Source organism: Cololabis saira, chromosome 3 (genome assembly GCF_033807715.1).
Source record: "Cololabis saira isolate AMF1-May2022 chromosome 3, fColSai1.1, whole genome shotgun sequence".
In the NCBI taxonomy this organism is placed as follows: domain Eukaryota; kingdom Metazoa; phylum Chordata; class Actinopteri; order Beloniformes; family Belonidae; genus Cololabis; species Cololabis saira.
Genome location: NC_084589.1, coordinates 12356132 through 12383387, shown reverse-complemented (window position 1 = coordinate 12383387; position 27256 = coordinate 12356132). Strand labels below are relative to the sequence as shown.

The following is a 27256-nucleotide window of genomic DNA, read 5'->3' as shown; positions in this document are numbered from 1 at the left end:
TCCGGGTTTCTGGGTGACTGTGTCTGTCGGCGTGTGCAGGGCGGCAGCAGCAGCCGCCAGTAATGTGGCGTGCAGCTCCTTCTGCTCAGCGGGCTTGAAGCAAATGGCTTATTTAGAGCCTGCTCCATTTGCACTTGTGGAGAAAAGGGCAAATAGGGAAATGAGAAGCGCTTGACGGTGCAGCGTTGGATGTATTTAATTAGCCAATTCACCCTCTGCTTTGCTGCCTCAGTGGGCACAATCACGCTTTGTATTTTTACAAGCAATCGTCACCTGCTGCATCAGCATCCAGCAGATCCAGACACGCCGTCCACAGAGAGAGTTCCCCCCCTTCATTCCTACCAGGAGCTTGTAAAAATAGGCATGCAGGGACATATTATGGTGCCCTGCTCTTCAGAGATAACCTATGCAGACTGGATGCTGGTGTTTATGGGGCATGAAGCAGAGGTGTGCCATCTGCACCTCCAGCGCAATAAAAGGCCATTTTGTTTCACCCAGCCGGCAAGTTTTGCCGGCAAACAGATGATCTCATCCTGATTTACTGATCCCGGCGTGACTACAAATACTACACCTATCTTACACGGAAACAAGACGAAGGGTCAACAAGCACGTTAGCAGTTCAGCGAGCCGCAGCGCAGCTTTGAGCTAAATGTCGTGACCTCGGCGTAATCCTCCTCCTGGGACTGTGATGATAATCTGACTGGGACTTATCCCACTATTTCAGTCTAATTATAAACATCAGTGTCATGAAGGGTGCCAGGAAAAATTAAAAAACTCAGGGGATCACTGAAGATTCCTCCACAGGAAACCATGAGCGGCTCTGTGGAAGGTCATGACCATCCACCCAGCAGCGGAGATCTTTTTCACCTTAAGTGATCATAATATCCTTATTTCCAGTCATCTTATTTTAATCTTGGATGCATGATGCAGATGTTACTCTGTCGGTGCAGCAACCAGCATAGTGTTGTCTATGTCTTATCCACACTTTGACCCTACGATCCTGCTGCTGTAGACAGAATCTGGACTCATGGCTGAACATAACCTGCCTCCACATGTTCAGGTTCCAGTGCACGTGTTGCACAAACAGGTCTGATGGTGAAGTGCAGTCATGGCAGGCCTCCTGGCAGCAATATGAGACCGGAGTTTTTATGGTGCAGTCTGTTCAGGATTGTCTGGGTAGAGCACCGTCGGCCATATCGTCCTGCAAACCTTGACTGTAAATCTGTAGAAAACAGCCAACGGTACCTGAGTGCCTGATTGGTAGCAACTGGGGGTACCAGAGGCTCAAAACAATTAGCAACAGTGAAATGAGCTGTTTGGCATTGGCAGAGAAGAATATTTTCACGGCTCTTACCCAAATACTCAGCTCTGCTGCTCATCCCACAGATGCATGTTCCTCACAAATATGGCTCAATTTAAAAGGGAACGAACCAAGTTTCCCAGCAGTATAAGATTTAATGCCAAGAAGCATCGTTCTTACAACAAAGAAATAATCTACCAAACACAAAAGTCCTTACTTTATGTGCTAAGTTTACGTTGCTGCATTCGCAGCTGGTATTTCACCTCCTACTGCTGTTATAAACTAGATGTTTCTCCTCCGGTAGTTTCTGTTGGTTTCATTTCTCTGCTGGCGATACCGATGATGAACTAATACACACCTGATGCTATCTGTGGGTTAAATATGTGACTGCTATTCACAACAGTGCCGGACCACACGGTGGTCCCTGAGAGACCAAAAGTAAAAACATCTTCAGTGGCGTTCCTTTAACAACTAATTCAAGCTCAAGCTCAAATGTCTGCTCCATTAATGCAGTGAAATCTCCTGATCCAAAATCAACAAAATCTTAAAGAGTAGGAAGGTACTGTAAGAAACATGCCAGCGGCCCGTATCTGATGTGCTTTGAACCTGATTAGAATGAAATCCAGAAGGTCATTTGTGAAATTATTTAAATTACAAGGGCAAAGTTATAAATATTCCTATACTTGACCCCAGTGTTGCTTAGTTCAGCATTGCACTGCTTCTTCTAGTCGTGTAACAAACAAAGCTCTGTGGCAAAAAGAGTCCAGGTGTAAAACTGGCAAAGCTGCAGTCAAGACCTGCTGAAACATTTGGGTACCTTGAAGACGCCAACCCTGAACGACTGAACATCGAGCTTCATGGTGCTTCTTTCCTTTATTTTCTAATAAATAGTATATATGTTCTAATAAATATCACGTTGCATGAAAAGGCCCATTGTATTTATACTTTTGCCCAATTAACACTGATCATGTGTCATCATCACACACAGAAAATACTCTTCAATTAAAAAGAAAAGAAAAAGTAATCTCTTTCTACAATCTGTAAAGCAGAAAATGCACTGCTGCAGCCAGGAATCTAATGTTTATGCTGAGTTTTGCTCTTGAGCTGAGACGGAGACGGGAGAAAGACAATTCTCTGAAAAACACAAGGATGCAATCATGTTTTATTTGTTGAAAATAACTGGGTACAACGTGCAAGATAAACATACATCATGAATAATTGGAAGAAATTAAAAATGGGCGGTAGGGCATGCTCATATCAAATACAAAAAATTAAAAAAAATAATAATGTCAAAGAAATGTATTCAATCACTAAAAATCTAGGTGTCTTCCACACACTGAACTGAATCTGTAAAGGAGACACGGGACCTTTTTTCAAAAGTTGACACAATGTCCCGAGGTCTTAATAAAATGTTTCTGGCATGTTTTTGTCAAAATACCAACAAGATACTGCAGGGAGCAGAGATAAAGGTGGAGAGGATGGCTAACTTTACCGTGACCCGGGTCTGTGATGTCACAGTGTCCTGCAGATCTGAACTGTGAGGACTCTAGTGACAGGGTTGTGATTTATCGGACTTTTTGATTTGGCAGGCACTTCAGACACCCGAATACCTCCTCTTAAGGTCAGAAAAAAATATTTTTCAGAAGCAACACATGAACAAGTTCAGAGGTTCTTTGATCGCATGTCCTTAAAGTTCACTTCCAAAAAGGATGAGTGGATCTATGACAGCCGGGCTCCTCCTCTGACCTCACAGTCTCAGGTACGCAACCTGTGAACAGACAAAAGAAAAATTTAGTATTCAGTGAAATTGAAAAATAAATAAATCCTCCTCTGAAATCTTAACTTTTCTATTTTCTAATATTTTACTGTTCCCCAAAGAACAAATGTCCCGGATCCATTGGGTCTGCTAATCAGGACAGGAACACATTATCTGCAATGACTGTTTTCAGACAAGTGAAAACCCCAGGTGGTGCAGATTAAATCAACTTCAAAAAACACATGCATATAAACAAAGACAAGACAACAAATCAGCCGAGCCCCTCTCTCTCTCTCTCTCTCTCTCTCCCTCTCCATCTGCTTTTCCTGGGCGTCTGCCCGCGGCGTGCCGCGGCCGCGCTCCGCTGAGGGCTCTATATTGGGAAGATGGATGAGGGCATTTGCCTCGTTCAAGGCCCTGTCTTCTCCATCCCCGTGCCAATGTCTTCTGACTGCTTGAGCGCATCAGCAGTAATTCACACAAATGATAAGAAATGGCAAGTAGAGGTGAAGTCCTGCTAACACAGTTCTGGGTCCTACGGAGAGGAGAGCTGATTAAGAAAAGCAGAGCGATGGGAGTCTGATCAGCAGAGGCACGACCTCCTGATTAAAATAAAATGCATCCCTGAGGATAAATAACTGAAATAAAATAAAATAAACACAACTTAAAGGGTCATTCAGTTAACTGTAGTACTCTGGCTCCATCAACTATCTGAAGGGGAAGTTATGTGATCACATAAACACCAATAATTAACCTTCAATTCAATAAATATCCAATTATTAATCTACAGAAAAAATGATTAACCAGTATTCTGATTCTGTTTGAAGCGTAGCTCTCAAACATGGTTTTCAAACAACATTTTTCCTTCCTTTTGTGACTTTAAATCAACAAGTATAATGAAGCAATTTAAGCTTGATAATAAAGTGCCAGGTGACCTTATTTCCTAAGTACACCTGTTTAACTGTTCACTATTTTAACTTTCTCCATCAGTCCTATCTTACGCCACTGAAATTGCATAAATATAACCTGAGATATCCAGCCTGTGTTTTAGATGTGGGATAGAAGAGTAGCTCATTCCTGCACTGCACTTGGTTATGCACAAAACGTAACATATTGATTTTTCTGACATAATGACAAAACTTCTAGGAGTGCATCTTCAATTAGATCCTCAAACCTGTTTATTAGGAGATACTACAAATATTGATGTTCGATTCAGAACAAAAGAAGTTTCTCGCTCTGGCCTTGTGTGTTGCCAGGAAGTGTATCGCCATCTCATGGAAGTCTGACTCCCAACTTTCTATAGGAAGATGGGTTTCAGAAATGAATAGCTGTGTTCCACTTGAAAAAAAATACATATACACTCAGGAAAGACTATCATACTTTTACAGAGATGTGGCAACCTTATTTGGCATATATGGACACATTGTCAGCCTCTATGATGGACGGGTTGTAGATTTATAAGCTTTTTTTTTTTGCCGTCAGTGCTATCGCAACCTCATTTATTTGTTAGTTCGAAGTTCTGTGTTTGTGTTTTCATTTATATACCTTGAAAAATGCTGAAAATAAAATAGAAAGTTCACTGTTCACTGAGATGACAGAAAGACAGCAGTCACTCAAACCACACAAATTAGCTGCTTCGGATGCAAAACATGTGGAACCACAACCGAGATGGTCTGCAGCAGCTGAGGACCAGGACAAGAACAAGGAGCTGAGGCTACAGTTCTGACAAGTTCACCAACACTGGACACCAGAAGACTGGAGGCTGTTCTCCATTTCTGTTGTGACATTTGGACGGTGGGGTCAGACGAGAGCATGGATCCACCCCAGCTCGTCTGTTACTGGTGGTATAATGATCAGGGATCAAAGACCTTGTTGAATGTCCTAAAAGGTAAAAGAGGGCTCGGTGTGGTGCTGACAAAAGTGTACCAAATAAAGTATGATGTTTTTTAAGACACGAGTCTTCCAGTACTCTCGTTCAGACCAGGTTTATCACTAGCCCCTTTCACACAGCCAGTTCGAGGCGGGAACATTGCGCCTTTAAGCCGCCTCGCTGTTCTGTGTGAAAGTCACGGAGGCGGAATGGGGGGGCCAAGTGGCCCCACCAATAAGCCAGCAGCGGAGGTAGTCACAGAGCCGTCACAGAGACGAAACGGGGTCTGTGTGAATGACACAGCCGGCATGCCGGCATGCCACTAGACGCTGACGCTGTCGTCACGCCTCTGATTGCGGAACGCCGGCATGCTGTGTGAATTTACAGACGGGAGCGGCGTTATGCCGGCGTTGTATGGTTCTGTGTGAACCAACAAAGGCGGCGTATTGGCAGGACTTCTTTACACCAATATTGCGGAATCTCTGTGTGAAAGGGGCTACTGTAAGGAAGCAAAGTCAAACAGTTTCTCTGAGAAGATCACAACTTCCAGCGTGGCCACTTTTACATTCCTGATCCCTCAACGAGCTGAACTGTGAACTTCATGCTGAATATCATCACTCCTGGAAACAAACATACCTGCTCCTGGTGAGTATATATGTTTGTATAATTCAAATGTTTGTACGATGAGCAGCTCCACCGAGCAGGTTCTCACATAGTTTTTGTTTAACTGCGTTAAAAACGTATGACGGGCTTAATGGACGCTGACGGCTGATCTGCCCACAACTCCTGAGTTTAATGTGCTTAAAGGTGTTGGAGCGGTTCGATCTCACTGGAATTCAGTGAAATATAAAGTATCGCTGCAAAGCCTTCGGCTGCTAGAAAAGATTACTAACAAGAGGCACATTTACGCCTGGTATTACAAGCAGGAGACGCTGACAAACGGAGCTCTCACGAACAAAGTCTTTGATGTCTTATCATAAACACTTTAAACTTGGCAGGCAGCAGCGCCGAGAATATTTCTTCCTGTAAGAAGAAACAGACCGACGCTGTGTGGAAAAGTAGAACATGCTGAGATAAACATGGGGAGTGTCCTGCAGTTAGACCCATCAGCCGCCGACCCAAATATCAATACCATCCCATTTCCATCTGTAGCTTTATGCACACATCATCAGGTCACACATTTACAAGTAATGTATCAGGATGAATGGTCCCAAGCTGAGCTTTTAAACAATTTCCTGCTTTTACAACTGAAAATACAACTATTTCTGTCACAAGAATGGGTTTTAAAATGCCATTGAATCAATCATTTTAACCTGAATGTTTTATTATCTACATTTTAAATGAGCTGCTTTCCACTTCCTGCGAGTGGTGGACAGAGGTGTCAAAAGTATTCACATTCATTACTCAGGTAGAAGTTTAGATACTAAAGTTTAAAAATACTCCTGTAGAAGTTGAAGTATAAACTCAAGTTTTTTACTCAAGTAAAAGTATAAAAGTACTGGTTTCAAAACTACTTAAAGTATAAAAGTAAAAGTAATGTAAGGGGGAAAAAGCCATTAAGGACAAAAGCCATTGAAAATGAATGCATCTTAGTATAATGCAAATATATTAAAGAACCATATATGTGTACTATTGAGCATTAACATGTGTTTCAGAGAACAGGAGATATGATGACTAGTTGCCTATAAGTTTTGTAATGGTGCAAAAAGTCAAACTTCATGTTCATGTTATCATTTATCCTAACCTTTATTGGAATGAACATCCAAGTTTAGTTGCAGGAATCTGAGGGAACGGATGTAAGAACAAAACTGGACAAGAACATCTGAAACAACCACAACCAAATTCACTCTATCCGGCTGGAGCAATTTAACTGGATAGTTTTTTTTAAAGGCCAAAATGAAATAGAGTAACGAGGCTGTTTTTAAAATGTAAGGAGTAAAAAGTACAGATGAAACAGTGAAAATGTAAGAAGTAAAAGTAAAAAGTCGTCTGAAAAATAATTACTCCAGTGAAGAATAGATAACCAAAATTTCTACTTAAGTAAGGTAACAAAGTATTTGTACTTCGTTACTAGACACCTCTGGTGGTGGACACAAAAAAATATGAAATGATGAAAGTGGAGGTGATGAGAATGCATTCATGTTCAAAACAGAGCGGTGAAGAAAGCATGGAAATCAAAAACTGGACATTTTTGATCCATCTAAAGCAGTGTTGTTCGTTCCCGGTCCTCCACTGCCCCAGGTTTCAGATGTTTCACTGCTCCAACACAACGGGTTCACATGAACCACCAGCATCAGTGTTCAACCTTACACAACCAGCCTCTTGTTCCAGGAAGCAACTTATACAGAGAGAGACAAACTGTCAGCTGATTTAATAAACCTGACTGACGTTTTATTTGAAGCAGCATTACCCCAAACAGCCTACTCGGCTGTGAACTCATTACCCACAGCATCCATCCGACATTCATCATTTACAGCAATTTGTGTTACATTTGCCCTGAATATCTTTGTGTGTATAAAAAAGCTGCTCAGCTCCTGACTCTGTTTCTCCGGAGCACAATGCTGCAACATGCTGACAGCACAAGGCAGCCTGCAGTGCAGACATCTCCTGCTAATGTGAGCGTTAACTCCAGCAGTCCTCCCCATCTGGAAGTTAGACAGCTTTAGCGAGCTTGTTAAAAAGGGGGGCCGGTAGCAGATGGTGACAGGAAGTCACCGAGCTTAGCAAATTAATTACAGAAGAGGGTTGAACTGACTAAGATTAAATAAGACATGTGTGTTTAAGATGATCCGTCTGAACTGTGATCATCGGGAAAATAAATATGCCCTTTGACAGCAAATGCTACCTGGTAAAGTAATGTTTCACTGATTTACATCCAGCAACTGGAGTTATCTTTAAGACTGAATATTTTTCCTACTCGGTTCTTTTCCTGAGCTGGTTTCAGTATCCAGGTATTGATCATGATGACTAGTGTTGTCCCGATCGATCGGCCGCCCGATCGATCGATCTCGATCACGGCATTTTCAAAACATCGGGATCGGCCAAAAATGTATCGGGACATACCTAGTTATTAATGTTTTTAATATATATTAAATCATTTTATATATCGTTGCATTTAATATTTAACGGATGTGACGAAGTAAGTGAAACTAACATGGTTTACATGTTTGAATTGTGAAATTTTATGTGTTCATGTTACATTAAGCTGCTGCTATTCATTTCATGCCATTCAGAATGTTGCACTAAGGTTGGTGCGAGGGCCCGTTCATCGCTGCTTGCAGCTTTAATTTATTTTTGTTATTTCACTATTCTGCACTTTTTGTTTTAGTTTACAATTTCATGTTTTTACATTTTGTGGCACCAGAGCTGATAAGCTTTGTTGAAATATATGTCCATGTTGTTCTCCAATGGACAATAAAAGAAACCTGGGATAATTTAGTTTTAGTCCTCTTTTTTTTTTTAATTCATTGCCAAAATGTATCTGATCGGGAAAAAGTATCGGAAATGTATCGGGAGCCAAAAATAGTGATCGGATCGGGAAAAATCGGGATCGGCAGATACTCAAATTCAAGTGATCGGGATCGGATCGGGAGCTAAAAAATCCTGATCGGGACAACCCTAATGATGACCCAACTTCCAAAATAATCAATGGAGCTGAAGCAACATTACTATCAATATCTGAGGAAGCCCCTCAAAGTCCAATCAGAACCAGGGTTAGTGACCACTGCTTCCCACACTGGATTATCCAGGTATAACAGCAGCTTTAGACGCTGAGCCGGCTGAGGCCGAGCCAGGAGTTTTCCCATCACCACCTCCACCGGGCCAGTAGAGGCTGAAGTGGCCTCTGATTTCTGGCGGTGCTTGTTAGTGCGACCAGGCGCGGTGTATTGGGGCTAGAGGCAGTGTGGAGGTAGAAGGAGTACGGGTTATTTCACGGCTCTGCTCGCTGAATATGTTTATTATGGGCTTACTCCGCTTACAGCTACGGTTCACATTTGTCACACAAGCGTCAGATTCAGTTTTAGATCAAGTCCAGTTTACTTTTGCAGCTTCTTGGACTTTTTTTAGCCTTATTCTGGCATTTAAAGCTACTGATAATAGCTGAAACATTCAGGTATTCCAACAAACCTGATTCAAATGAGTGGATCACCAACAGCTTGTCATCGAGTCAGTTAAAGAACCACTCATTAAGACAGGTGTCCTGGAACAGGAAAACATTAAAAACATGCACCATAGTGACCCAAGAATGAGCCGGGAATGGGACACATTGGCTCCGACAAACTCTTCAAACTGGCCATTTTGGCATATTTTGAAATATCTGTGCTTCTGAGGTTTTTAAAAATAAAAATCGAACCTCCTCCGAGGCGGTGAGTTTCTACCAGTAACAGAACTGGACAGAGAGATCAATAAAGACTTTCATCTGACACCGACACTTTAAAAACAACTTGAACTGAGTGAAGCTTTTCACTGGAATATGATTTAAAGATGCAAAAAAGGTCAAACCAAACTCAGAGTTTAGCTGCAAAAGGTGAAGTTTTATTTTTGTGTTATTCTTTGACCGCCGGCTCGGTGAGTGTTCATACTTTCATCATCTCAATCTGAAGAGTCTCAGCTCTTTTTCATTGCTTGGTGTTAGAATTTTGTTGCGTTTAGGTGTAAATGGCCTACGTTATAGGTGATATTGAATTTTTGTAGTCTTTTTTTTCATTTTGAATATGCCATAAGCTTCAGTCTCTTCAGGACAAACACCAAAACCAGGTGGGTAAATGTCAGGTCAGGTATGTTTTGGATCCGTTTAAAACTCCAGCATTACAATGCCACTTCTAGCTTTGCTATAATTGAACATGTGATGTCTATCTGTCCTGTAATGTGAAAACAATAGAAGTGGGGTTGATACACTGCGAGCTGCGAGACACGAGCATCTTGCTGCAAGTAATTTATTTGGATAAGGAAAGCGCGGCAGCTCATGTGGAGAGGCTGTGGACTGCAGAAAGAATGCACCTCCTCAGCTTTCCAATTTAAAATACTACATCGGTTTGTGCCTCACCTACGTGTTTGTGTCATTGGGAGTGAGAAAGAAATTAATGAAGTGAGGGCAGAGGAAGGTGTTGTGTTGTTCCTGAGAACAGGAGTGACACTCGAGCTGGATCCACTTCACACTCCGTTCCAGTGGCAGGTCCGATGATGGAGGGAGGGGAAACCGGCGAGCCAGACGTGTCACGGCCGGCGTAATAACAGGCCGGGTTACGGCACAGTCTTTGATCTACTCATACGGCCTGAAGTCAGAGGATAAAACACTCAAGACACAGACTTCCAGACAGCATTGCAGTGCTGTGACGGTTCTATTACCATTAGTGGTGAAAGTTTAATGATGTGAGTTTGTGATACAGTTTGGTAATACAGGACTGTCTCAGAAAATTTGAATATTGTGATAAAGTTCTTTATTTTCTGTAATGCAATTAAAAAAAACACAAATGTCATACATTCTGGATTCATCACAAATCAACTGAAATATTGCAAGCCTTTTATTATTTTAATATTTCTGATTATGGCTTACAGTTTAAGATTAAGATTCCCAGAATATTCAAATTTTTTGAGATAGGATATTTGAGTTTTCTTAAGCTGTAAGCCATGATCAGCAATATTAAACTAATAAAAGGCTTGCGATATTTCAGTTGATTTGTAATGAATCCAGAATGTATGACATTTTTAGGGCCCGAGCACCTTCAGTGCGAAGGCCCTATTGTATCTGTAGGAATTATTTGTATTTTTTTTATTATTATTATTATTCTTATTATTTTTCTGACGAAAGGAGGGCCTTTTTGCCCCCCTAAACGTGCCCAAAAAGTCACCAAATTTTGCACCCAAGCCAGGCCTGGCGAAAAATTTGATATTTAATGGTTTGCATTAATGGGCGTGGCAAAATGGCTCAACAGCGCCCCCTTGAAAACTTTGTGCCTCAAGCCCCACGATACGGTTTGACGTACATGCACGAAAATCGGTACACGCCTGTATCATGACGTAACTTAAAGAAAAGTCTCTTGGCGTCATGCCCGAAACCGAACAGGATGTCGGCCATTTTGAATTAGTCGTGTCATTTTGGCGAAATTTATGCCATTCCTTCGGCCGTTAATACGGCCCGAACCATAACGAGCACCCAGGTGTGTTATACATCAAAATGTGCGTCTCCATCCTCCGACACCACGCATTACTTTTCTCTCTCAAAATCGTTACCGTGGCGATGCTAGACGCCAAAAAGCGCGCCCACCCTTCATCTGATTGGTTCAGACAGAAAAAACTTTTCGCCTCAAGCCCCATAATACGGTTTGACGTACATGAACGAAAGTCGGTACACACCTGTATAATGTTGCAACTTACAGAAAAGTCCCTTGGCACCATGGTCGAAACCGAACAGGAAGTCGGCCATTTTGAACATTCTGAATGAATCACGTAATTTTGGAGCAATATATGCCATTCCTTCGAGAATTAATACGGCCCGAACCGTATCATGAACCCAGATGTGTTATACATCAAAATGTGCGTCTCTATCCTGCGACTACGCGCATTACTTTTCTCTTTCAAAAGTGTTACCGTGGCGACGCTAGACGCCAACAAGCGTGCCCCCCCTTCATCTGATTGGTCCATATTTGATAGTTCCCCAAAAGGCACCAAATTTGGCACGCAAGCCAGGCCTGGTGATAAATTTGATCTTTCATGGTTTGCATTAATGGGCGTGGCAAAATGGCTCAACAGCGCCCCCCGGAAAACTTTGTGCCTCAAGCCCCACAATACGGTTTGACGTACATGCACGAAAATCGCTACACACCTGTATCATGTCACAACTAAAAGAAAAGTCTCTTGGCGCCATGGGCGAAACCGAACAGGAAGTCGGCCATTTTGAATAAATTGTGTCATTTTGGCGAAATTTATGCCATTCCTTCGGCAGTTAATTCAGCCCGAACCGTAACGTGCACCCAGGTGTGTTATACATCAAAATGTGCGTCTACATCCTGCGACACCACGCATTACTTTTCTCTTTCAAAAGTGTTACCGTGGCGACGCTAGACGCCAAAAGGCGCGCCCCCCTTCATGTGCTTGGTCCATATTTGATAGTTCTCCAAAAGTCACCAAATTTTGCATGCAAGCCAGGCTTGGCGATAAATTTGATATTTCATGGTTTGCATTAATGGGCGTGGCCTAACGGCTCAACAGCGCCCCCTAGAATACTTTTATCTGCCATAACTTTTGAATGGTTTGACATAGGAAGTTGTGAGTGGTGTCATGGGACTCTGTAATGAGTCCTTAAGCTTCGTTGGCCTTAATTAGCCCCGCCCCTTCTTCTGATTGGTTGGCCCGATTTTCTGCTATAACATTGGAATGGTTTGACATAGAGAGTCCTGGGTGGTGTCATCAGATTCTTTATGGAGTCCTTGACCTTCATTGGCCAGAATTAGCCCCGCCCCTTCTTCTGATTGGTTGTCCCTTGTTTCTGCTATAAATTTTGAATGGTTTGACATAGGAAGTCATGGGTGGTATCATGGGACTCTGTAATGAGTTCTTAAACTTCGTTGGCCTTAATTAGCCCCGCCCCTTCTTCTGATTGGTTGGCCCGATTTTCTGCTATAACATTGGAATGGTTTGACATAGAGAGTCCTGGGTGGTGTCATCAGATTCTTTATGGAGTCCTTGACCTTCATTGGCCAGAATTAGCCCCGCCCCTTCTTCTGATTGGTTGTCCCTTGTTTCTGCTATAAATTTTGAATGGTTTGACATAGGAAGTCATGGGTGGTATCATGGGACTCTGTAATGAGTTCTTAAACTTCGTTGGCCTTAATTAGCCCCGCCCCTTCTTCTGATTGGTTGTCCCGATTTTCTGCTATAACTTTGGAATGGTTTGACATAGAGTCCCTCTTCCTGATTCAAACGTCTGCTGGCCCCGCCCCCCGACCAATCAGTGGCGAGTAGGGTGATGACGGCCCCGCCCCCCGACCAATCAGTGGCGAGTAGGGTGATGATGGCCCCGCCCCCGACCAATCAGTGGCGAGTAGGGTGATGACGGCCCCGCTCCCCGACCAATCAGCTCCCTGTAATATGGTGACATCAGAAATAGATCCGTGCTCAGCCCAGTTAGAACCTCGGTAGAATGGTTACAGAAAAAGTAATAAAAATAGTAGTGTTTTACTCATGTTTATACCTTACAAATATTTAAAAAATTAGGAAAAAAAAGTTCCAGACATTTTATCGCTATGTTGGTCTCTCTTAAGCCAGTAAGTCGAAGTGAAAGGGATAGCTGAGACATAGCTCAGCCACAGCATTGCGGTCTTTGGTGCCAGAAGTCGAGAGTTCGAGCCTGGCTGTACCTATGATGAAATTTTTTGTCAGCAATTTTTGTGTTTTTACATCAAAATGTGCGTCTCTGTCCTGCGACGACGTACATTACTTTTCTCTTTCAAAAGTGTTACTGTGGCGACGCTAGACGCGAAAAAGCACGCGTCCCCTTCATCTGATTGGTCCATATTTGATAGTTCTCCAAAAGGCACCAAATTTTGCATGCAAGCCAGACCTGGTGATAAATTTGATATTTCATGGTTTGCATTAATGGGCGTGGCCTAACGGCTCAACAGCGCCCCCCAGAATACTTTTCTCTGCCATAACTTTTGAATGGTTTGACATAAAGAGTCGTGGGTGGTGTCATGGGACTCGGTATTGAGTCCTTGACCATAATTGGCCTGAATTAGCCCCGCCCCTTCTTCTGATTGGTTGTTCCTTTTTTCTGCTATAACTTTTGAATGGTTTGACATAGAGTCGTGGGTGGTGTCATTTCTGATATGCTTATGGGGTCGGTGGACGTGAGTGCGAGGGCCCGTTCATCGCTGCTTGCAGCTTTAATTGTTTTTGTAATTGCATTACAGAAAAATCACAATATTCTAATTTTCTGAGACAGTCCTGTATATTGGGAGAGGAACAAAGAGTGCATACATTTAATTTCTTTAGAATAAACCTATTCTCCTATAAAAAGGCATTCAGACCCATCAGCGTAGGAGAAGTGATGGCTTTGTTTTTACCAAGTAGGAGAGTGAGGTCACACGTATCAACCCACCGACCTTCAACCAGAACTGTGGGATTCAAACCTGCTAAATGGCAGATCTAAAGTGCTGCTCTTGTAATTTTGGGGAGATGGAAAACTTATTTAAACTGTGAGAAGCCCTTTTCAAACTTTCAGAGCAGGAGCTGGGGAATAATGGCGCTAATTACCTCTGTTACTATGTTTAAAACGGCGAGCAGAATAGACTTGTCAGCAAAGTTAACAGCACCTATTTTCTAGTCAAAGGGTTCGCCTCTGCAACTGGGAATAGGCAGACATATTTTGCACAATTACAGGTGTACAGAAGCCAAAAGAAGGCTGACAAAAGTAAAAATCTACTGTTTGCTCCTTATAACCCCTGAAGCACGACTGTTAACGGAAAGCTTTGAGTCGTGAAATTAATTAAAGTGTGGGGGGAAAACACTGTCAGGCACTTCTGAAGTCAAAACGGAGCAAAGCAAGTGATAGCTATCAGCAACAAAAGAAACTACAGCATCTCTTTTCTTTTGGTAAACAGCAGTGGGATGAGAACCTCAGAAAGATCAGAAAGATCTGCGAGCATGCCAAGAATCTCCATATCTCAGTCGTCATCTGTTGCTTCACAGTACATAGTAAATATCTCACCTCATAAGACCTCATGTGACGCATTGAGGCAGGAAGCGTAGAGTTGCTGCCATCTATCACTCGCAGCAGCTCCTCGCACACCTTCAGCGGCAGCACCACGGGGTGTCCGATGGCACTGGCATCCCAGCTAGTAACAATCCTGAAAAACACAGACACGCAACAGTTGGGATTTACTGCGGGCCGTGTCTTCAACGGCATTTCACAGCAAGGACGATGCCAAAAATAGCATCAGTAAATCTCGTGTTGAAGCATTGACCCTGCCATTTTAATTACGGTTTTTACCCTGTGAATGAAAAGGATGATAACTCCGGATGAATGAGCGTGAACTGATCTCGTGAGGAGAAATATATCTGGGACAGAAAAGAAAAAGAAGCTGAGAGGACGAGAGGAAGAGCGAGTGGGAGAGGAAAGATTGATGCTTTGTCAGTGTGTGGTGTTGATCTATTTGTTTGGGTGACATTTAGCCATCTGTGCAATTCACGAGAGCATAAAGTCTCAACTGCAGAAAGTCCTGCCAGTGCATCCGAGTAATAGGAAAATATACAATTAACATCTCAAGACTGTGAAGTTCAGCTGTTTATGATGCAAATGTATCAAGATTTCTGTGTTGATCTCAAAAACGCTAGACAATTCTTTGAGGTGAAAATCATCCGCCATCAATGATATTATGAAATGAAAATGAAATGTATGAAAAAGGAGTTGCCTCGGCCATTTTCCACTGAACTCAATTTCCACATAAATGAGGCCTAATGTTTTCCATTGTATTGGACTGTGATGGCGCCTGCAACTTTCACTCAACCTTTATCAAGCCCATGCCATTAGTGACAAGCATAATCCACTTAGGCACTGGCTCACTGATTCTCCAACCAATTATTGGCACTTTAAGCGACGCATACTGCAACCTCCAGCTGCAGGCGACTGTAACTGACTGTATCCTGAAGAAGGAGAAGAAAGCCATCAGCATGGGAATTCAGCTCCCCAGGCATAACATTTAATTTAAATTGTCAGAGATGAGTGGTGGAGGACTCGTGGTAAATTATGTGGGGAGGAAATGGAAGTGTGGGTTGACGGCAGAAGAAAAATGTCAGAAAAAGGCAGAATTACAGAAAGGTTTAGGCTGAAATGTTGAAGCCTGACAAGGTTAAAAGAAATGCGAGGCTTGTTTTGACCTGAAGCTTGGGCATAAACCTACGCCAGACTTGAACACAGAAGATAAGTAAGAGCAATTAGAAGCATAGAATAACAGTTTAAGCATTTTACATATAGTGCATGCTTAATGCACAGCGGACAATTTAGATTTCTCTTGCCATTACTGTGCAGTCCTGTTAAACATTCACAGTGATGGAGGGGAAATAAAAGTGAATCTTTTTAGTTAATAGCTGGTTGGAAATCCATTGGTAGTGCATGTGGTTTAGACCTGCACAACGACCATCACTTATCTAGACTGGCTCTAATCTTATTCAGGGCCATGGCGGTCACTCAGACACGTTTCTTCACCAAGACCTTCTAGCCAGCAACAGCAGACCCAGCCAGCAACGTCCAGGACACTTTTAGTGTCCAGGAGGCATATATATATATATATATATATATATATATATATATATATATATATATAGATATATATATATAGATATATATATCTATATATATATATTATAACCAAGGATCTCACAATACGATACACATCAAGATACGATATTGCGATATCCAAATTTTGCGATATTATACATAGTTTGCAAAACTGTAAAATGCATTATGCATCTTAAAATCCAACTTCCACTTACATCAGATTAGAGTGATAAATCATGGGCCCGACTGAGTCTAAACAATGTAATTCAAATTATCCATGCTGTTTTATTGTAACTGTACAAGCTGAAGTTAAAACATATTTTGCATATATTTTTCATATTAGATACATAATATGAAATTAACATTAACAATATTATTTAAACCCATGTATACAATAAAGTCGTACTGGGTTTACAACCCACCTGAAACAGGATTTATTATTTGGAAAAACCAACATTCGAATTTTGAATATCGATATTGAATCGGCCGGCAAGATATCGCAATATATTGCCATATCAATATTTTTGCCCACCCCTTCCATATTTATATTTGTTGAAAAGCTGAAACTTAAAGGAATTGATGGTAAGCAAGCAGCTGGACTGGAGCCGATGGATTGATTTGAATCAGCACAGGGAACCTGAGCCAGCCTCCAGACAGGATTAACTGGTAGCTCTGTCCTGACTCTGTAGTGGTCGTAAATGGCTGTTACTCATTGGTGGGACCTGGGTAATATTCAGGAGGAATTATTGACCATTCCTTTTTACAGAACTTCTTTAGTGCGGACACACTTGCATGTTATATGGCCTAAACAGCTTTCCACAATATTTCATAAAACCTATATGAGGTAAAGGCCTGGGCTCTCACTGAGCCAGTTTTCTTTTTGAAGCCATTCTCTGCTGGACTTACTTCCATGCTTATAATCGCTGTATAAACTTCAGCTAGCAGACAGTCACCCTGACATTATCCCGTAGGATACTTTGAGAAACTTGGGAATTCCCTTTAACCTGCATGATGGCAAATGGTCCAGGCTTTGAGCTAGAAACACGAGCCCAAATCATGATGCTCCGTCCACCATCCTTTACTGCTGTTTTGATCCACCATATGTAGCAGAGATTCCCCTTCTTTACTTCAATTAAGTTTCTGTGTTGTTCCTTAGCAGCCATCTGAGCTGAATCCAAGTGTCTCCTTTTCTAGATGCTCTGTTTCACAGTAAACTGATGAGTGCCTGAACCGATTCCTTCATAAACTTTCAAGCCTCATGCAGATCTTCTTCTCTTGATCGTATGTCTTCAGAAATCTCGTGGCATCATCTTTTACCAAAGTAGCTTTCAGAGTTTTCATTTAAGTTTAGTTTAAGTGATTAGTCCATGAGTTAGTTTACTTATTATTCTAGTGCTGTGGTTATGTACGGGGTGTGTTTAGTAAATACACAGGAACCATTAAATATATTCATTTATCCATCAGTAAACAGTGAGTAGGTTAGGTGTCCTGCTCTGTAAAGGTTTTTGAATCTCAAATATGAGGATCCTCATTAAAAAAGTTAATTTCTTTATTGTGGCTGTCATGATTTCTGATCACATACTAAATACTGATAATGAGTTGTAATGATTAACAGCCGTTAACACATTGATCAGATGTTGAGCAGCAGATTCATTAATAAGGCAGCTGCAGCAGGAACCAGCTGGCAGAATAAGGAAAAACCTTTTGCCTGGGAAAAGTGGTACATATGGTAAGAGTGCTGTCACACTTCCCTCAACTCTTACAGTTAATGTTGTCCGACTGTAGCGTTGCTGCTCTCACTAAGAAGCCCTCTTTCTTTCTTTTTGTGAGAGTTTTGTCTCTAATTACCCTCTCTGTGTCACTCAGCCGGTGGGCCTGTCAAAATGGTGGAAACAACAAAACCTCCTTGTTCTGTCTTCATGCCTGCTAGCTGCAGGGGAGACGAGGGGGAGGAAGGGAAATGCTGAGTGGTGATTCAGTTGAAAATAATGAGGGTGGAAGGTTCTTCCAGTGGTGTGCTGCTTTACTTAATATGGAGAACTCAAGGCAACACACCGTAATGCATAAGAGCAACCGCACGGCAGTCACAACAACGATGCCGTGTGTACAACAAACACAAGTGCTGCGTGCCCGGCTGACGGTTTTTTTGAGAGGCCATTTGATGGCATGCAAATGTGCAAAATAATAGAGGATTATAATAACCAAGCAGGGACTCGTTGTGCAAACCTGTTCCCCTACGGAGTCCTCGTTCATCACTCACAGCGAGCAGAGGCTGGTGCTGATTGAGCGGCTGCCTTGAAGTGATGAAAGGATGAGATTAGGAAGGAGGGGCTGGGGAAGGTGTCTTCACTCACTCTCTCTGCTGGATATCTGCATCGGAGCAGGTGATGTAGAGGAGTTTCAGGGCTCTGGCAGCTCTGGCTGGTGGACCGTGAGGATCGGTGCTGATGATGGAGCTTTCCTCGCCGATACACTTCTCTGGCACTGAGGCTACGATGGAGTCACTGTTGAGCAGCCAGAGCTGCAGAAGGGGCAGAGAGGTCAATTATCCCTGCAGGCGTATGGAAATTAAGCATTTCAGCTGTGAAATCTGATTAAAATGTGCCGACGTTTTATGCAAATCATATCAATATATAACTACAGTTGAATCAGTTCTTTATCTGATGTAAGACGTCTACTTCCATCTTTTTTGTGACTCCAGTTTTAACAAGAGCCTAACAAAAGTGAGAAAAAGAAAATTAATTAATTAATTAATTTAATTTAAAAAACAACAATAAAACAATGGAGTCTGCAACTACAGATTTATTGGAGAATCTACTCAGTTTTGGACCAATTTCACACAGGATTGATTATATTGTTATTACTAGCCTGTTTTATTGAGAAGTTTTAATGCTCTGCCTTATAAAGTCTGCTGAGAACAGAGTTGTAAAGCTGGGACACTTTTATTGTGCAAATAAACAGACTGCAAAACAAACCAAAAGTCCAGTTAAAGTCACACTTTAAAAGTAAACTTATCAGTCCACCAAAGTCTGCTACCAAAGGACCATAACCCGGCAGTCTGGCCAGAACAAGAACAACAACAAAAGCTTCATCTGGTGTTTCTGCGTGTTAGCGTCGCAGTGAGAAACAGTAAAACCTCGTCTAAAAAACCATACCTGATATGAAACCTGCAGGAACTGTAGTCTGAATGAATATTTACGGATTTATCAAGCAATATATTGCTCTATTTTTACTAAAATATCATGTTTATCCCTGGTGATGCTCATGGCTTCTTACCAGTAGGAAGGCTTTTCCATCTGGCGTCTGAACTGAGAAGTGGAAGGTGCTCAGTGAGTTGGAGAGCTTCAGCAGTCTCGCTGCTACCGTCCTCTCCAGGAAGCCAGACCTGCCCAAAAGAGTGCAGCTTTATTTAATTACACACTCTGCTGTCCAGAAGCACACAGTCTTTCAGTCATGACAACATGTTGAACTTGCTTTCAAAGCAAAACAGACAGGAAGTACTGCGGTTTTTATTAGAGTGAGATTCCCTGTTTGCCAAAAGTTTGCAAGTTGTGGAATTTCTATCAGACATTACATTAAAGGACGCCCTCCCCCTCTTTTTTTTCTGGACTCAGAGCTGTGTGAATTACTGAGTCGGTATCTTCCCAGCTGTGGATAGGGGTCACTTAACTCTCAGTTGGTGAAACCGGAGGAATCATGGAGGGGAGCCTGGATAACGGCTGCTTAGGCAGAGGAACAGAACAAATTTCTGCCATCTAAACAACTTAAGCCTCAAAACAAACGAACGCTGACTTAGAAATATTTAAAATGCACCACTTCTAGATTATTCCACTATTTCTATTGTCACTACATCTTCTTGACTGCAGAACCTCTGAATGGTAACCCGCTCTGCGGTTGTAATTACAGATGCACCATTTTATTTGCAAACTGGGATTTCCAATTTTCTTAACGGCCTGACCTTCTTACATCTTGAATCAGTTACATGTGATAACTTAATCAACAATGAAATATAGCAGATTCATGCATTGACTGGGGGTCGAGACCGATTTCTCAGCTTTATTAGTACCAATATTGACACGTGTCAACAGATCCGATATCAGCCAATACCGATCAGAGCCAACTGGAGAAGAAATGATTCCGAGCACCAGCTGATCAATCCATGCATTTCTCATCTGACTACAACATTACACAGACCCACATGTGTAGCTGAATTGTGATTATGTTGCTCTATGAGACTCATAAACCTGCTTTTTGACTGCTTTTGTTACCAGATCCCAGTTATGGAAAGTGGAAGAAAACAAGAACATGTATTATGTCTGGGCTCTCTGCCATTGTTTTCCTATTGTCTCCTGTGGTTGAACTGTAGAATTTTATTACACCAGCTGGGTCATCTATGCACACTGCACATTTTGCAATTGTAAAATCCATGACGTGAGCTGTTATGAAATGTATAAGCTTGTAGTTGTTTGAGATGGTGAAAATGTGCTCTTCTATGGTCCTTATTCTGACCAGCTTTATCTCCCAATAACATTTCATCCCCGACTCCCCGAGCTGAGGGCACGGTAACCGCCAGCATCTGCAGGCGGGGGACCAGCCACCGGGAGACATTTCACATAACCGGGAACAAAAACTATTTACTTATGCATGAGATGAATAACAGTAATCATTTAATCAGAGACCGCTCAGAAAGAACTCACAGGGCATGAACAACTGCACAGAGCAGTGCCCTGGCTTTGGGCCACCTACAATCTCAATCCGATCGAGTATCAGCTGGATGCGTCAGAAGGAGCGTAGACCTGGTGGGACAAGCTGAGAGCCAGCAGCAACCAACATGACTCAGAGCCAGTGTCCCGTGCCAGATCAAACGGGACACCCCTGAGGTCCAGCGTCCACGACATGAAGGATTAGAGCTCCTCTCGGACACAAAAATGTTAGGAAGTTTTAATCTTTCAGCTGGTCTATTCCCAGTACACACCGGTTTTTAACAAGGAAGTAACAAATGAATGTCACACTTACTGGTGTTGGTCCTTTATTTTTGTTACCAGTGACTGTACACAGATGATTATTTTATTTCTTCCTAATGAGAGAGTGTTTTCACAGCCACAGTTTTTCTATTTGTTCATCTTTAGGAAATTGAAATAAACACCTGCCTGTTCAGTGAAGCCTCTAGCTTTTGATCTCCCGTGGCAGTCTCCACCACCACCTGTGTGATGTACAGTTTCAGCGTCTCTGTAAGACACGGCGAGGAAAGGCTCATTTGCAATCGTTGAAAGGTGTGTTCCTTTATAAAAACTGCGAGGATGGTGTGTACCTGGTGCCACAGCCTCTCCCAGCACTGATGAACAGCTTGAGCAGGAGATAAGTGCCAAGCGGCGACAGGTTTTCTGTGCAAATAACAAATGAAAACCAGAAATTGATCACCAGAACACACATTCATATTTTACCGGGCCATTTAAAAAATTTAACCGAAAGTCAGCTGATACCAAACGTGCAGTACAGAAGAATAGAATAAAATAGAATAGTCCTTCATTAATGTACTTGTTAGAGCAGCACAATAACAGTACACATCCAAGTGGATGTATATTAAAAATATAAACAAGTATAAAGGAATAAAATCCCTATAAATTAGAAAAATAAAATAGTGGTCATTTCTTGTCAAGTTTTTTGGGATGGTGAAAGACAGATTGTTTTCCTGCTCTGTCTGCCTCTCTGAGCTGCAGTTGTGCTGTCCAGCAAAGAGAATGACTAATGGAAGAACGAGGAGATCAATGCTCATCGAGTGCTGGAGTTAGACTTCACTGATGCAGGTCTGAGGAGAGCGTCTGTGTGGGTGAGTAAGCTGTTTATTACAAGAACCCACCCAGTTGTTGTGTCTGGTTAAGAAATCATCACTTTCATACTGAACAGCGTCTGCGCCTCCCTCACCTTCTGATCTTGACTGTCCGCTGTCTCCACAGAGCTCACTTCCTGGGTCAGCGTTTGGCTGCAGCTGCCGTCTCTGGCGAGGAGGATGTAGGTGTCACCCTGTAAGCAATCCTCTGCTCGGGGCAACAGCTTCTTGGCAAACGGGTCCGGATGGCAACACCAGTCGTCCACGATGGCATTCCAATTGCAATTAGGGAGCGGAAGAACCCGCTTAAACACTCTGAAGAAGAAGGACGATGAGGAAAAACATAAATCATTGGCTTTCACACCGTTACTGTTCAGGCATATTTAGATTCCTGCTGCAGTGACGGGTCGTATCACGACACATGCAGGCAGCTCTCTGAGGGCCACATTAACACAAAATATGAAAATAAAAATAAAAAAATGGCCAAGAACTTTAACTAAAGACAAATATAACAGGTTTGCTCAGTTAGCCTCAACTTTAGTTTTTATAGATCAAATTTGTGAAAATAACATTGTTGAGGTTTAAACTCCAAACTAGATCACAAGAACACCACGTCTAGAAGCTGAACGTCAGGCTTCATCTCTTAGACCGTTTGAGATCCAGAACATTCAAAAAAATCTACCGGAGGTGAAAGAGGACATGAGGAAAGATGTGTGAGAGAAGAGAATGGGGTTAGATTAGGGCTGGGCGATATATCGAGTATATTCGATGTATCTCGGCTTCTACTCTGTGCGATGTACAAAATGACTACCGGTATATCGTGAATATTCGAGTATACATTGTCACGCGTTTGCTTTTAGCCGCGGGCATTAAATTACAGGCTTTTCTCACTCTCTCGTCTCTCCTTCACTTCAATTTTTATGTTTGTGCCCTCACTGCTTAGTAACTGTTTAATAAATACAGTTTTGGTAAATTTGACTTGGTTGTGATTTCCCCCTTTTTGCATGAAAGTTTAAAATGAGCATATATTAATACAGTATGAACAAGAATGTTTTAATGTAGACATATAGAATCATCCTACTGGTGTGATTGTAGCATCAAAGTGTTCAAGGCTAGGGCAAAATATCGATATATATATCGTGTATCGTGACATGGTTAAAAAATATCGAGATATTAATAAAAGGCCATATCGCCCAGCCCTAAGTTAGATGGAGGCAGATGATTCGCTGTGGTGACCTGTGAAGGGAGCAGCTGAAAGTAAAAGGAGACGGGAAAGCAGAGAAACAAAACTAGGCACATGTATACGAGTCTTTATGGCACATTGGAAAATATGAGGCGTCAACCACCTGAAACAGAGACTAAATATTTGCCCTTTTAAAACTTGTTATATTGACTGATGCCATTAAAAGAAACATGACACCATTATTAAGAAGTGTTGTAAATTCCGGTCCACAGCATGAAACAGACGTTTGATGACGTAATCACCTGTTGATTATTATATTCGTTGGTAACTAACTTTGTCATGGATTTTTGTCTACAGTGTTGATTATTTGTTGTAGCCCTGTTCTGATTAAATATATCCATTTGTGTTTCAGAGGTTGTACTGTTAGGACATCTGATTGTGTGTGTTGGACTCTGTGTTTCCAGACAGGCTGGGAGGGTAGCCGACATCACGGCAGTGGCTCCGCTCACAGCTGGAGGGACCTTTACAGCTCTCAGCTCTGCTGGGGTTTACACTGCAGCCATGTTGGCTACCCCCCTCTTCAATTTGGATGATTTTAACTTCCAAAAGCAAAACCAAAAGACATTTTTCAAATGTTTTCGTTTAGATTCCCCTGTAGGTATTCAATTCAATTCAATTTCATTTATATAGCATCTATCAAATTACAAGTTGTCTCTAGGATCTTTCCAGAGACCCAGAACATGACCCCGAGCAATTATTACATAAACAATGGCAGGTAAAAACTCCCCTACTGGGAGGAAAACCATGGTTACATGGTTACATGATTAGTCGGTGCACTACAGAGACAACAATATAAACAGGTTTAGACTGCAAACACTGGGCCGGTCAGAGGGGGGGGCTGCAGGTCAGAATGTCAGCAGGTATCCAACAGAGACATCTATATAGACAGATGGAGGTAAACATTAGGATGGTCAGAGGGCGGGGCTGCAGGTCAGCATGCAGCTCCTGAAGCGCTGGGCTGCAAACATTTACAGAAGAGAAAAGTAGGGGGGGGGGGCAGAGCGGCACAACAAACTACAAGAACGCTGGAGTGCAATTATTCTTATGAGATACTTGTAATTAATAACTGCTGATTGAGCTGAAGAAATTAAAGAGAAGAAGAGGATAGAAGGAGGGGTGATGGGCATGGCTTAGTGGATCATGTTGGAGTCTCCCTGCAGCGTAGCTCTATAGCAGCTCTGTTTCAGACCAGCTGCTCTAGTCTGGTCCTGCAGCTGCAGCTACGACTATTGGCCCTAACACACTAGAGTTACACTAACTAGAGGTTTATTAAATACTAACTAGAGATTTACTAAACACTAACTAGAGGTTTACTGAACTCACTAACTAGAGGTTTACTAACACTAACTAGAGGTTTACTAAATACTAACTAGAGGTTTACTAACACTAACTAGAGGATTACTAAACACTAACTAGAGGTTTATTAAACACACTAACTAGAGGTTTACTAAACACACTAACTAGAGGTTTACTAAACACATTAACTAGAGGTTTACTAAACACATTAACTAGAGGTTTACTGAACACTAACTAGAGGTTTACTAAACACTAACTAGAGGTTTACTAAACACACTAACTAGAGGTTTACTGAACACTAACTAGAGGTTTACTAAATACTAACTAGAGGTTTACTAACATTAACTAGAGGTTTACTAAACATACTAACTAGAGGTTTACTAACACTAACTAGAGGTTTACTAACAGTAACTAGAGGTTTACTAACACTAACTAGAGGTTTACTAACACTAACTAGATGTTTACTAACAGTAACTAGAGGTTTACTGACACTAACTAGAGGTTTACTAACACTAACTAGAGGTTTACTAACAGTAACTAGAGGTTTACTAACACTAACTAGAGGTTTACTAACACTAACTAGATGTTTACTAACAGTAACTAGAGGTTTACTGACACTAACTAGAGGTTTACTAACACTAACTAGAGGTTTACTAACAGTAACTAGAGGTTTACTAACACTAACTAGAGGTTTACTAACACTAACTAGATGTTTACTAACAGTAACTAGAGGTTTACTGACACTAACTAGAGGTTTACTAACACTAACTAGAGGTTTACTAACACTAACTAGATGTTTACTAACAGTAACTAGAGGTTTACTAACATTAACTAGAGGTTTACTAAACATACTAACTAGAGGTTTACTAACACTAACTAGAGGTTTACTAACATTAACTAGAGGTTTACTAACATTAACTAGAGGTTTACTAACATTAACTAGAGGTTTACTGAACACTAACTAGAGGTTTACTGAACACTAACTAGAGGTTTACTAACACTAACTAGAGGTTTACTGAACACTAACTAGAGGTTTACTAACATTAACTAGAGGTTTACTAACACTAACTAGAGGTTTACTAACACTAACTAGAGGTTTACTGAACACTAACTAGAGGTTTACTGAACACTAACTAGAGGTTTACTAACATTAACTAGAGGTTTACTAAACATACTAACTAGAGGTTTACTAACATTAACTAGAGGTTTACTAAACATACTAACTAGAGGTTTACTAACACTAACTAGAGGTTTACTAACAGTAACTAGAGGTTTACTAACATTAACTAGAGGTTTACTAACACTAACTAGAGGTTTACTAACACTAACTAGATGTTTACTAAACAGAAACATGTGAAGTTTGGTTTCAAAGGTGGAGGTGGTGTCAGCCTCCTTAACTGTAATTGGAAGTTGGTTCCATGGTAACGGTCCCTGATCGTACCTAACAAGCATGTTAAGCTGCTGCAGAAAGACCATGACACCGCCTTTAAATATGGCAACGAGGATCTCTACGGCTTTGCTGGATCTAACCTCAAAAGGGGCATTAAAGCAGCTAAAGCAGTCTACGGGAGGAAGATAGGGGGGCACTTTGATGAGAGAGACCCCGCTGCGTCTGGCAGGGCATCCAGCATCTAACCAACTACAAGGACCGGGGCGATCCATCCCTCAGCACCAGCACGAGGTGCTACTGGTGCTGATGGAGGAGAACCCATCAACACAGCCCTTCACACTGCATTGACCCATCTAGAACCCCCCGGTTCCTATGTGAGGATGCTGTTAGCTGATTTCAGCTTGGTATTTGACACCATCGTCCCCAGCAGACTGGTGTCCAAACTCCACCTGCAGCTGGATTATAGAGTCTTTAACAGACCGCCAACAGTCGGTCAGGGTGGCGTCCCATCACTCCCCGACCCTGAAGCTCAGCACCGGTGTCCCACAGGGACGGATGCTGGTTCCACTACTCTGCACTTTGTACACCCACGACTGCACATCTACTCACCCTACTACAGTAACACCATCATCAAGTTTGCAGATGACACACCCGTGGTAGGGCTGATCCTTAACAACGACGAGACCGCCCACAGGGACGAAGTCCCGAGACTGATTGCTGACTCATTACAACCTGGTACTCAACTCCAACAAAACAAAAGTGCTTATATTAGACTTCAGGAGGAAGAGAGTGGAGCCTGCTCCTCTCTTTATTAATGAAGACATGGTGGGGAGAGTGACCTGCTTCAAATTCCTGGGCACGGACACACCACTCTCCTTGTGAGGCGCAGCAGCGGCTGTACTTTTTAAGAACATTGAAGAGGGCAAACGTTTCCCAGCAGCTGCTGCTGTCCTTCTACAGGTGCTCTGTGGAGAGCATCCTCTGCCATGACATTTTTGTGAGGTTCACAAGCTGCACTGAGACAGATAAGAAAGCATTACACAGAGTCATCAAAACAGCGCCAGTCATCATGCTCACACCACTACCATCCCTCACTGAGATTCACCGTTCCCCCTGTCTGTGCCGGGCTACAAACATTACCCAGGACACTTCCCACCCAGTTAATCACCACTTCACTCTGCTGCCCTCAGCGAGGCGCTACAGGTCTATCAAGACCTGCAACTTCAGACTGCAAAACAGCTTCTACCCCTGTGCTATAAAACAGCTAAACTCAGTGCAATAAAACTCATGTGC

General features: G+C 42.1%; 1 protein-coding gene across 1 annotated transcript in view; it reads right to left on the bottom strand.

The window, feature by feature from the left end:
* Positions 1-2485: 2485 nt before the first annotated feature.
* ube3d (ubiquitin protein ligase E3D) overlaps positions 2486-27256 on the bottom strand; it is a 36664-nt gene continuing 11893 nt past the window's right edge. Inside the window, exons 4-10 of the mRNA XM_061718213.1 lie at positions 22130-22349; positions 21516-21588; positions 21355-21433; positions 19481-19589; positions 18559-18725; positions 14636-14774; positions 2486-3068 (exon numbers count right to left, since the gene is read on the bottom strand). Coding sequence (XP_061574197.1) covers positions 3048-3068; positions 14636-14774; positions 18559-18725; positions 19481-19589; positions 21355-21433; positions 21516-21588; positions 22130-22349 — 808 coding nt within the window. The 3' untranslated portion in view covers positions 2486-3047. The remainder of the gene's footprint in view (positions 3069-14635; positions 14775-18558; positions 18726-19480; positions 19590-21354; positions 21434-21515; positions 21589-22129; positions 22350-27256) is intronic.